Source organism: Sminthopsis crassicaudata, chromosome 3, assembly GCF_048593235.1.
Source record: "Sminthopsis crassicaudata isolate SCR6 chromosome 3, ASM4859323v1, whole genome shotgun sequence".
Lineage (NCBI taxonomy): Eukaryota > Metazoa > Chordata > Mammalia > Dasyuromorphia > Dasyuridae > Sminthopsis > Sminthopsis crassicaudata.
Genome location: NC_133619.1, coordinates 656,686,456 through 656,697,625, shown reverse-complemented (window position 1 = coordinate 656,697,625; position 11,170 = coordinate 656,686,456). Strand labels below are relative to the sequence as shown.

At 47.6% G+C, this 11,170-nt stretch overlaps 1 protein-coding gene across 1 annotated transcript; it reads right to left on the bottom strand.

Moving 5' to 3' along the window:
- Positions 1 to 7,127: 7,127 nt before the first annotated feature.
- LOC141560051 (transcription elongation factor A protein 1-like) lies at positions 7,128 to 7,887 on the bottom strand. Its single transcript, XM_074297689.1, has 2 exons — positions 7,643 to 7,887; positions 7,128 to 7,605 (listed from the first exon to the last, which is right to left on the bottom strand). The coding sequence occupies exons 1-2, from the start codon at positions 7,885 to 7,887 to the stop codon at positions 7,128 to 7,130; spliced, it is 723 nt and encodes a 240-aa protein (XP_074153790.1).
- Positions 7,888 to 11,170: the final 3,283 nt, after the last annotated feature.

Genomic DNA, 11,170 nt, shown 5'->3' with positions numbered 1-11,170 from the left:
CAGAGTTTAATTTTGGTTTCACTGGACTATCTAGGTAGTAGAATTGGGGTCACAGTTCTAGGACATAAAAGATCTGAAAATGCATTTATTTTTACTCTGTAGAACACACATAGATTTCTTCTTACATCACAGAGGAGTTAATAAATAAGGAGTTATATTCTGTAGCCACCATCTCTGAAAATTATCCTCAAGAAAAATAGGAGAATATGTTCAAAATAGTAAACTAGGTAAATAGTTTCTATGACCTCCTTCTGATTGAAATCCCCCTCCCCCCTGTACTAATTCTTTTAGAAATGCAAATGAAATGACTATGGCAATACCTGATGTTAATAAAGCTCTTTCAACTCTTTGTTTATAGCTTATGTTACCAGATGTTCAAAAATCATCTCTTTAATGCTGTTTCCTAGATGTCCAAGATACTTTTTAATATTCCAAAGACTCCAAACTCAGCCACAGATTGCTTAAACAATTACATTTCTCTTTTCAGAATAATGTCTCCCTTTTTTTACTTCTAAAAAAGTATATGTCTTCACGTTAACAAAAAAGTATATAAGAACATCACGTGACCTTTGTGCACAGGACTACCAAGCCTATTTAACTTATTGCTTGACTTTGGAATATTTGTTCCTTGCTAATATTTCCACACCTTTCACAATTCAAATCACCTTTGACTTTTACATAAACTGGCTGCAGATATATTGATATTTGATTAATAGAAGTGTAATAAGTTTCTCTTTTTTAAAAGTATTCATATTAAGAAAAAGATATCTCTATCAGTGGACTAAAGAGAAAGTGAAAAAATTCAATATATGTGTTGGCTATGGAAATAGGCAGTTTTATGACAGTGATTGTGCTTTGGGGCTTTCCTTGACCAGTTTCTCTGTGAGAACATCAGAATATAGGAAAGGTGAGGGTCCTGAGACTTGCAAATGAGAGGGGCTTTTGTTAAATGACCCAATATGGAGAGTCCAAAGTGTTAAGAGGAAATAATGTTTTCCACAATTAGAAGAAAGGTGAGAACTCAGCCCTAGTGTTGAAGCTAGAAGCCTTCTCCAAAGAAAGGAGTTCTCACCTCTAGGGGATGGAATAAAGGGCAACGATGGTGTTTGGGGGCTCTCCTTGACCAGTTTCTCCCTGAGAACATCAGAATATAGAAAATGTGAGGGTCCTGAGACTTACAAATGAGAGGGTCTTTTGTTAAATGACCCAATATGGGGAGTCCAAAGTGTTAAGATGAAATAATGTTTTTTACAGTTAGAAGAAAGGTGAGAACTCAGCCCTATTCTATTTTATTATTCTATTTTTATTATTCTATTTTATTATATGTAATATCATCATTGTATAAGAAATTCTATGCTAGATGATATATTATGTTATATAAAATTATTGTATAATATCATATAATATTTGTTATATATTATTATATGATATTGCCATTCTGTAAGAAATGATCGTGGATCACAGCATAGCATTTTCATTCTTTTTGTGGTTGCATGGTGGCATTTTATTTTCTTTCTCACTTTGGTTGGTTTTGATTTGATTTCTTTTGGGCAGTGAGATGATTTAATCCATATGTGGGCATATCTTGGATTTAACATCCATTTAACAATATGTTTCATATATATTGCCTAACTGGTCATATGTGGAGGGGGTGAGGGGAAAGGGAAGAAATTGAAACACAAGGTTTTGCAAGGGTTCGTATGGCAAAACTGTCTATGCATAGAGGCATTGTGGGCCTCCTATCCACTAGACCAAAGCATAACACTGACAGGCAGGACCAATAAGAGAAAAGAGATTCTTTTTCCCCTAGATGGTCCTCTCCTCAGGGCAGAACATCATTAGCCAAGGCGGATTGAGTCCGACCTTGCCCATCTGCTCTACTGTCCATTGCACTGGGTAAGCCCTCCTCACTCTCCCTCATCCCCTGCAGTTGGAGTCCAAAGGAATGCTTCTTTGTTGGCTGCCAGTTGACCTGTGTGAGTGTCTCCTTGTGTCTGTGAGTGGGTGTGTATCTGAGCATGGCTTCATGGCAGGATGTGTCTGTGTGTGCTTCTGTGAGCTTCTCAATGTTCTAGGTCTCCAAGATGCTGCTCATTCCAAGAAGAGGGAATCCCAGGAAAAGTCTGGGATGAGGAAAGAGGGGTCCTGGCCACTGTCATTCTTGGGAGACAAAGGTGTCTTCTCCAAAGTTCTTGGATCCTGGGGCGAATCTTCCGAGACTGTCTCTGTGAGAGACGTCCAGATTTCCTGTTGCAGACTTTGGGCTTCTTGGGCTCCAGGGGCAGGATGCATTGGCTGGGAGGGCCCTGAGGGGAGACAGTCGCTTCTGGTCCCCTGGGAGTTTTCTGAGAGGCAGCCGGATGCCTCCAGTAGGGAGAAGAGAGCCTCCTCGAAACTGGGCTCATGAGGCATGGCAAGTGGAGAAGTGGGGGGCCCCGTGGCCACATCTTCCAAGCTTGGCAGACTCCTGCTGTGGCTGCTGCTGGGAGGGGAGTAAAAGAAAGAGTGCAAGGATGGCTGGGGCTGCTGGGGGGCACTCCAGAGGACAGGGATCCCGCTGCTGTTTTCCAGGATAGGAGCCTCTTGCACACCCAGCAGGTGGCCAGGGCCCTCAGAAGCTGCTTGTGAGAAGGTGGAGGGGCTGCACGCTGCAGCTGTAACAAGCGGGTCCTGGGCTTCTCCATCGGACCTCCCTGAACCCGTTGCCTGGCTGCCTGAAGGAGCAGGAGATGAACGTCTCCTCTTGGGAGCTCCCTCAGCCAGGGCTGCCTCTTCCAGCTCTATTTGCCTCAGAAGGAGCCAGATTTGCTCTTCAACACTTGGCTCTCCGTGGGCTCCAGGGACAGGGTGCAGAGGTAGAGATGGGCGGCTGTCCCCACCGCTGTCCTGGGAGGGTTCTGCCGGCAATGTGGGCTCCTGCAGGAGGTCGAGCAGACCCTCTAGACCGAAGCCATAAGACCCGGCAAGTGGAGCAGTAGAGGTCTGCAGGCTGCTGGGAGTGCAGTCCAAGCCCCAGTGCAGGGGCTGCTGGGGCTGCTGCATGGCCCAGCAGGCCGCGGGGATCGCGCTGTTCCCCCCCTGCACAGCGGCCTCTTCTGTTCCCAGCAGGCCGCCAGGGCGCTCAGCAGCTGCTGCTGGGGAGGCTTTGGCGCTGGCTTCTGGAGCCGGCAGCCGCTGGGCCTGGGCTGCTCTCTGGGGCCTCGCTGAGGACATGGCGGGGCTGCCTGAAGGCCCAGGAGACAGACGCCTCTTCTTTGGGGCCCTTTCCCCCGGGGCTGCAGCTTCCGAGTCCGTCAGGGTGCCGCCAGGCCAGATTTCCCGCTCCCGGGCCTGGCGCTCTTGGGGCACTGGCCGTTGGCCGGCGGGGTCCGGAGCCGCCTCTGAGGAGGGGGCGGCGGCGGCTGGTCCAGGCGTCTGCCCGGCGCTCAAGGCTCCTGCCGAGGGCGCGTCTGTGCGGAAGGCCCTGGCATAGGGATTGTGCTCGATTTTGAGGCGAATGAGCTCCCGGTTGCGATAAGCAGTCACGGCAATGAACTCGGTCTCGGGGAAGCTGAAGACGTGGCTCCGGGAGGGGGCGCCCGGCGCTTCCTGGTCTCCACAGGCGACTTCTTCCACGTGGAGCCGGGGCCGGTACCGGTGCTGAGACCGGAGCCGGAGGGCGCGCGGCGCGCTCCCGCCAGCGGGCTCCTCGTTGCTGAGCTTGAGCATTTTAAAGGCGATCTCGCGCCCCATCCAGTGCGCGCCCGTGTTGGGAGAGTCTGGGTGCGCATACACCTGGTTCCCGGGAGCGTGGCTCTGTTCGGGTCCATACGGAGCCCACCCGGCCTCCTCATAGCGCCAGTGATGCTGGTCGACGCGCACCATGTCCACAAAGACGCGGTAGCGGGCCCGGGGGTCCATGCCCCGGATGTGGTAAGCCAGGAAGGGGAACATGGCCCGGCCCGGCCTGCTGAGGCGCATTTCGTTCTGCTGCCGATGGAACGTGAGCCACAGGGAATGGTTGCAGAGGACGACCTGGAGCGTTCCGGAGCAAGCGGCGCCGCAGTTCTCCAGGGGAGGCTGCTGGGGCCCCGCCGCCGAGGGCTGCTTCGGCGAGGAGGGATGGGCCCAGACAGGAGAAGGGCCGGGATCCGCGCCCTGCGGGGCGTCAGGAGCACAGCCCATCGGGGGCTGGTTCTCAGCTCCGACGCCTTCCCTGTGGGGCCCCCGGGAGGGGCGGTCCTGCCCGGCGGCACTGGGGCCTGGGGCCTTCTCGGCCAAGGGCATGGCCGCCTGAGGGCCTACAGGGGCTGCGGGAGTGAGCATCGCTGCTGGACTGGCCACGTCCTCCTTAGGGCCGGCCTGTAGTGTTCTCTTGTCCGTCAATTAAAATCCTTCTCTGGGAGGAGGTTTCTTTTCTTGAAATCCTTTTCTCCCCGAGCAGGCTTCTTCTGGAGCCTCCAGCCAGAGCAGAGGTTGAATCTGGAATCCTCTTCTTCCTCAATCCTGGCTCTGAATCTCCTCGAGCTTCCCTGAAGTTCTCCTGGGAAGTCTTGTCCTTAACCCACTCCAGACTGCTTCCTTACCAACTGCCTTCTCCTTTTATCCTCCTAGAGAATGGCATTGTGGGTACTCCCAGGGGCCTGTGGGAACTCCTACAACCAATGAGCTTGCTCCTTTTAAAGGGCTAAACTCCTTTACACAAGTCTAAAGGTGTAAACTCCTTTTCAAGGTGTGAACTAAAGATGTGAACCCTGAGCTAGAGAATTGTTAAGGACCGACTTAGCTCCTACTAAGGACCTAACATCTCCCCTTTTCTTTTGATTTAGAGCATAGGGTGGTCATGACTTTGAAACCTAAATCCATCAATATGGGAGGTATTACCTATAATTTCAGAAATTACATGAAGGCATAGTATTATGACACATGCTAGAAGTGATGTAACAAATAACATGATGAAATAATCATCAATTGAGAATTTATACATGTCCATAAGCCCATTGTCCATTAGTTCATGTGCCAGAAATCCAATAAATTACTGCAAGTTTTAAAATCCTACAATAGTCTCATCTTCTTTTTCTTTCATCTAACATTACTAAAGCCACTTGGATGAAATTGTAGGTATGAAGTGTATCTTTGGAAATAAGGTTTGGTTTGGAATTGTAGTGTTCACTTAATTCCTCTCCCCACTAATTCCCATTCCTCTAGATCCAATTCTTTTTCCAGAGAAAAACAAGGACATATGACCTGCACAGTTTTTAAAAGTTCAGTGATCTCCTAAAATCACAAGCTTTTCATAACCTTGTCAATGCTCTCTAAACAGTTTCCTTGAACAGAAACAGAAGGCTGTTTTCTAAAAATGGGCCCCATTGTGCTGAAATTCTAATTGAGCTCTTTAAGAAAGTTTCCTTGTTACTCATGCTGATTTCTGGGTCAGTTCCTCAGATCTCCCAGGCGATCAGTCAGTCAATAAGCATTTGTTATGTACTTAGTACCTGCCAGAGACATTGCCAAAAATTCCCCCACCACTTATCTAAACTCAAACATTCAAGAGTGTTAATAATGAAGGGGGTAATTGATGTAAAAAGGAGGTGTTTGTGATACATATCAGGCTGCCTGAGCTCTGGACCCTATAATCTAATCTTAGAATGAGTCTCTTTGAAGTTCATGAGTTCTATGGAACTTGTTACTAGCTTCTGATCTGCTCCCCACTCCTGCAGGTGGCTGTACAAAAATTATCTGCAGGTTCTGGCCCTGTTGTTTGGTGTGGAGTAGATCTACAGAGACCCTCGGCTGTTCCCTAACATTACCCAGTTGTTTCACATCTACAACATCTACTATAAGGATTCCAGGACATTGGAGAGCTCCCTGCAGCGGCTGTCAGATCAGGGCCTGACCTCCACTCCAAATTTTAGCTGTGAGAGGCAGGACAAGGTAATAGCTATTATTGGAGGAGCCATGTCTGCTCTTTCTGTCCAGATAGGGACACTACTGGAGCTCTACAGATTCCCACAGATAAGAGTCTGTGACAACTTATACCCCCTTTTTTTAAAGGAAACATGTCCAAAATCAAACAAGATAAAGGGAAGAAACCATACTTTTATTTTGTGCTGACTATGTGCTATACGTGTTCTAAGAGCTTTAAAATACAGCATTTGACCTTTAGAAGTATGTTGGGAGGTAAGTGCCGTTATTATTCTTCCTTTCACTGTTCAAAAAATTGTAGCTGAGAGAAATTAATTGACTTGCCCAAAATCACACAGAAAACAAGATTAAGGATTTTTTGAAGTTTAAATTTAAATTTTTTTAATTTAAATTTAAAATTTGAATTTAAAATCTGCTACCAAACAAAGAAAAAAGGACAATTGATCACTTTTAACAACAATTTATTTAAAATCCATTTCCCCCATGGAAGATCTATTAAGAGCAGTAATTTAGAGTTAAGAAGTACAAGAATTGCAATTGGTCACAGCTAGTCACAGATGCAAAAGGATATCTAATCACTAAGGCTTATTAACAGTCCTTATGATCAAAGGGAAAGACTCATTGAAAATGGTATCTACAAACTAGATCAGCTGTCCAAATATGATTTCTTTACCACACTACATTTGGCAATCCCAAAATTACACTAATCTTTCTTCTCCTTTAATAAAGTAGGAACATTTCAGTACAGAAACAAATGCAAGTTCCACTTTCACATGAACAGAGTTTTTGTGTACGTTTCAGATTAAAAAAAAAAGTTAAAGTTCATTTCCCATTTGGAAGAAAAAGAAACAAGTTACCAACAGTTGAAATTGATAAAACTTTAATGTTGACTTCGTTATCAAAATGGGAAAAAAAAAAAAAAGGTTTAAACATACACCACACACTATCTGACCTAACACTGACTCTCTAAGAATGTTTTCAAGAGAATACAAAAACAAAAACTATAACTAACCCCGAGGACTTTTTTCTGCTTTACAAAATCTCAGTTGCAGGGAAACTAGATTCTTGACTTAGTTTTTAAAGCTAATTCAAAATCTTCCTTTGTAAGTGTCCAGGTATCTGGCGAATTTCTTCTTCTAAACCAACTTCCATCTATTTCCACATTCGTTACAGAAAACATATGTTGTCATAGGTTCATAAGGACTTAGGGTGTGAAACTGCGTCTAGGTACCGTTCTTCTTGTTACATTTGCCACATCGAAATAGCTCCGTTTGGGTCCCACCCGTCCGGGCCATTTGATGTATTCTAATAGCTTCTTTGGTCAGGTTTCTGCGCATCTCTTTAAGTTCCTCACTAGCCATTTCCTCGGCAGTCATTCTAGCAAAGGAATCTGGAGATATGTTCCCACACAGTACGTTTTTCCTTAAGTTTGGATTCTTTGCATCCTTGAGATTTGCTGTTCTCCTCCGTAGCCTGTTTTGATACTTCATGTCCCTGTTCCGTAACTCCTGATATACAGCTTCCTCAATCTGAACGCCCAGTTCTTCTACATCGGCGCCAATAGCGAAGTAGTCACCTCCAGTTCTGAGGGCTGCAGCAAGCAACTCTCGGCACTTGATGGGAACCGAACCTGAAGTGCTTGGTGCCCGGGGGAAAGCTTTAATGAAGGAATCAGAAGCCTTTGTCTCTTCCTTTGCTTTGCTCCTGCAGCTCCTTTCTCGTTTTGCCTCAGGCCTGCATTGGGAAGAGTGAGCAGGTCCCTTTTTTGCTTGCTTCAGTCTTGGAGGGTCCAGAGACCGACTTCTTCCAGCGTGTGACGAGAGACTTGGCTAATGATGTGACTTCTTCATCTGTGCTCTGCTTGTGTACAGTATTTACCGATATTCCAATTTTTGTGGACCTCAATAATTCCCGAGTCATGGGAACGTCTTGAAGTTCCTTTAGTAAATCCAGTGCCCCGGCCGCGTTCTCGTTCTGCACCATCTTATCTATCTTCTTGGCTGTGGGAAGGATCTCCACCTCCATGGCTCGGGTGCTTTTCCTACCCCACTCTCGCCCACACCCCGAGGAGATGGGACACGGGACAAGCGGGAGCAAGAGGGTGATGTCAGAAGAGAAAGCGTGGGAGAGGTGCAGCAGTCCCAGGATGTCAAGAAGAGACACCCACCGAGAACCAAGGCCCAGGGCCCTCTCAGCCACAAATAAAGACCGGGCTTGGGGACTGCTCCTCTCAGGCGCGGGGGACTGCTCCTCCCAGGGAAAGACAGCAGATGTAGCGGGCTGGACTTTGGAGAAGTATACTTGAAGGTACTGTCTTCTTGCTTCCCTTCCTGGAAAGGGACTGAGGTTGCTGCCCCCAGCCTGCATGTCTTTCTCTAGAATCAACCATACTGGTGATGTCTTCTCTCTGGAAAGGCCCACTAGACTGTGAGGTAAAGGGTAGAGGGCATCAGGAGTTTCCCTCAATTTTGATAAACAATGGAAGGGTTTTGTGGGTATTCTGGGATTTGATTGGGATCAGTTAAAGGGCAAAAGGAAAGTCAACATAGATGAATCCTGATTTGGAAGTAGCCCCAAAACATTTCTTTCCTTTTATTATTCTTTTGAATTTATGGGCTAACATGGTATCAAGAAAGGATAGTTGCTCATGAATCTGTCACTCATTTATGCATACCTTGCTAATCATGGAAAATAAATAAATCACAAGTCATCATTTGTTGGAATACACTGGAGTCACCTGACAGTGGCTGCTGGAATACATCTCTTGTGAGAGGATGATACAAGGAGACTGAGAGGCAGTTGTTCTGTGACCTCTCTGACTGAGAGGCCACTGCATTGTCTGACCTCTTAAATACTCTATTACAATTTAATCCATTCATCATACTGAGTATAAGCCTATCATATCACCAGGAAACCATTATATGTCATAAGATTCATTCAATCATACTGAACCAGAGAACTATTTATCACCATGCTAAACTAGATACCCATCTTCTTCTGCATGTTAACTCCTTTTGTAAGAATCTTTGTTTCAAGTACACTTCTCCAGAGTTCTGGCCCATTCCAATCATCTTGTGTCCTATATCCTTCCCAGCCACTTTTCCTGTGGCCTAGAGTAGGCTCCTGTTTTGGGAAACTAGACACACAGTCCTCCGCTTAAACAGAGACAGAAAGAGAGACAAAGAGAGCCACCAAGAGAGGCAGAGAGAGACCCTAAGAGGGAGGGAGGAAAGAACAGAGGAAATCTGGGAACACTAAGCACCACCTTCTCAGCTGCCAGAGTTTGAGGCTTACTGATTGCCATTGTTTCATTTGCTCTTCAAAGCAAGCTTCTGAGGCAGGGGCTACTTTCCGGGCACTGGCCACATGAGGAAAGTGAGGTGCACGGCAGTTAAGAGGTCAGTCAAGGCTGGGTCCTCCCTGAATGCATTGTCTTTTTTGCGAAGCTCTGAAATCTCCGTGGAGTTGGGGCCTGGCACGTGGGACAGGAGCTACTCAAAAATCCTACCTCCCCCCCCCCCCTCAGGATAGTCTTCCCTTGGTTGCCAGTGCCACCTGCTGTCCCATTGTAGTATGTGGAAGTGACACAGATGGCAAAGCTCCTCCCTAGCCAGAATGAAACCAAGAATACGCGAAAGAGTAACACGAACAAAGCCAGGAGAGTTTTGGCAAGGATATTTTATTGAAGTGTAGCACAATTTCTGCTAGCATTCCCCCACCCGTGCCCCCTCCCCTCCCCTCCCAGAGGCATCTCAGATAAACAATGGCTTTTTCTGGCAAGCAAAGCAAAGCCTGAAAGGGGAAGGGAAAAGTCCGAAAATGTGGCTCCGCTCTCAAGGCAACTCGCAAAAGCCCATCGCCAAGGCCTTTGCCCTTCTGCCAAGTTCCCGGGCAGGGCCGCCTTCCCTTCTGCCTTGTGCGGGCACGACGGTTTTCCTCAGCATCTTGCCCCCTGCCCTTGGAGGTCTGTCAGCCTCTAGAATCCGTGCGTTCATTGGCAGGCTGGGCAATGCCCCAGGCATCGGGAAGTGGAGCCGGGCCTTCCCCAGCTCCGGCCAAGGTCCGGATCGGAAGAGCAGCTGGGCCACAGCTCCAGCTCCTCCCGTACAGCCCCGAGGCAAGGCCTCCCGTGGCACCTCTGGCGCTCGGCTGCGAGCTCGGGACGTCGAAAGGCCGATTCCAAATCTTGCCATTGTGCTGGGACGAACCGCGGGGAGGAAGGAGGCGCAAGGGCCCCTCCCTACGAAAGCCCTTCAGCGGCCCTGCTTTGTACTTGACCGGATCCTGCCGCGGCCTCCCCGTCTTCGAGTTCGGAGCCGGGGAAGAACGCTCGCGGATCTCGGCCTTCGGGTCTCCCTTCCCACTCCCGCTGCCCTCCCAGCTCCCTCGGCTCCGCACCTAGGTGGCCGCTGTGTCTCCGCATCCTGCGCCTCCTGTGAAGGCGGCAGCCACCAGGGGCATTCTCCGTTCTTGCCCTTGGCCTGGGAAAGAGAAAAAGGGGGGATTAAGCAGGTGAGCAGACTTACAGGCTGAGATCTCAAGAGGGGAACAAACCCCCGGGGCGACCATCGTCTTTTTTTTTCTTTATGCAATATAATTTATATTATATTCATAATATAATATAGTATAATATAATAATAATATAATAAAAGCATAATCTTTCAACCAAAACAATGAATGCACATACACATACACACATCCATGTAAAAAAAAAATGAAAGGGAATAACTTTCACTTAGAATTTAGTGAAAATAAAGACGTAGCTCATAGAGCTTCTGAAATCTGTCCTGAACAGGGATTCTGATTAAGAACTCCTGCTGTAGCAGTTGAGCTCCTTGAAGGCAGGGATACTGCCTCCTTCTATACCTCCAGCACACAGTAGGCGCTTAATAAATAATTAGAATAGGATCTGAGTGCTCATGCTTCCTAGTTGTGAACCTCAGTTTCCTCTTCTGTAAAGTGGGCACAACAATGTTTGTTCTGTGCCCTCTAAGAGCAATGGAGCCCTCGGCGAAAGGGCTTGAAAGTCTTCAGTCGTGTGGCTCCGTGAGCTGGTAACGTTATTTTTATTCTGTTTACATCAGTGACTGTGAATACCTCATGCTCGGACGAGACGCCCGATGTCACTCCTGCTTTTCCTGCCGTCACTGGGCTCACCCTATGTCAGGGCAGGAGAGTGACCCCGGCTGCCTCTGGGTTTGGCCCATGCTGGCTGTCTACACTGGGCTTTGCCAGGAGAGGGCTGCCCTCTGCTGGTTGTCTAAAG

Excerpts from the sequence above, each read along its gene's own strand:
- LOC141560051 (XM_074297689.1), bottom strand. The coding sequence starts at position 7,887 with ATGGTGCAGAACGAGAACGCGGCCGGGGCACTGGATTTACTAAAGGAA. Across the intron at positions 7,606-7,642 it reads ACCTGCTCACTCTTCCCAAT|CAAAGCAAAGGAAGAGACAA; the intron begins GCAGGCCTGAGG and ends GAGCTGCAGGAG.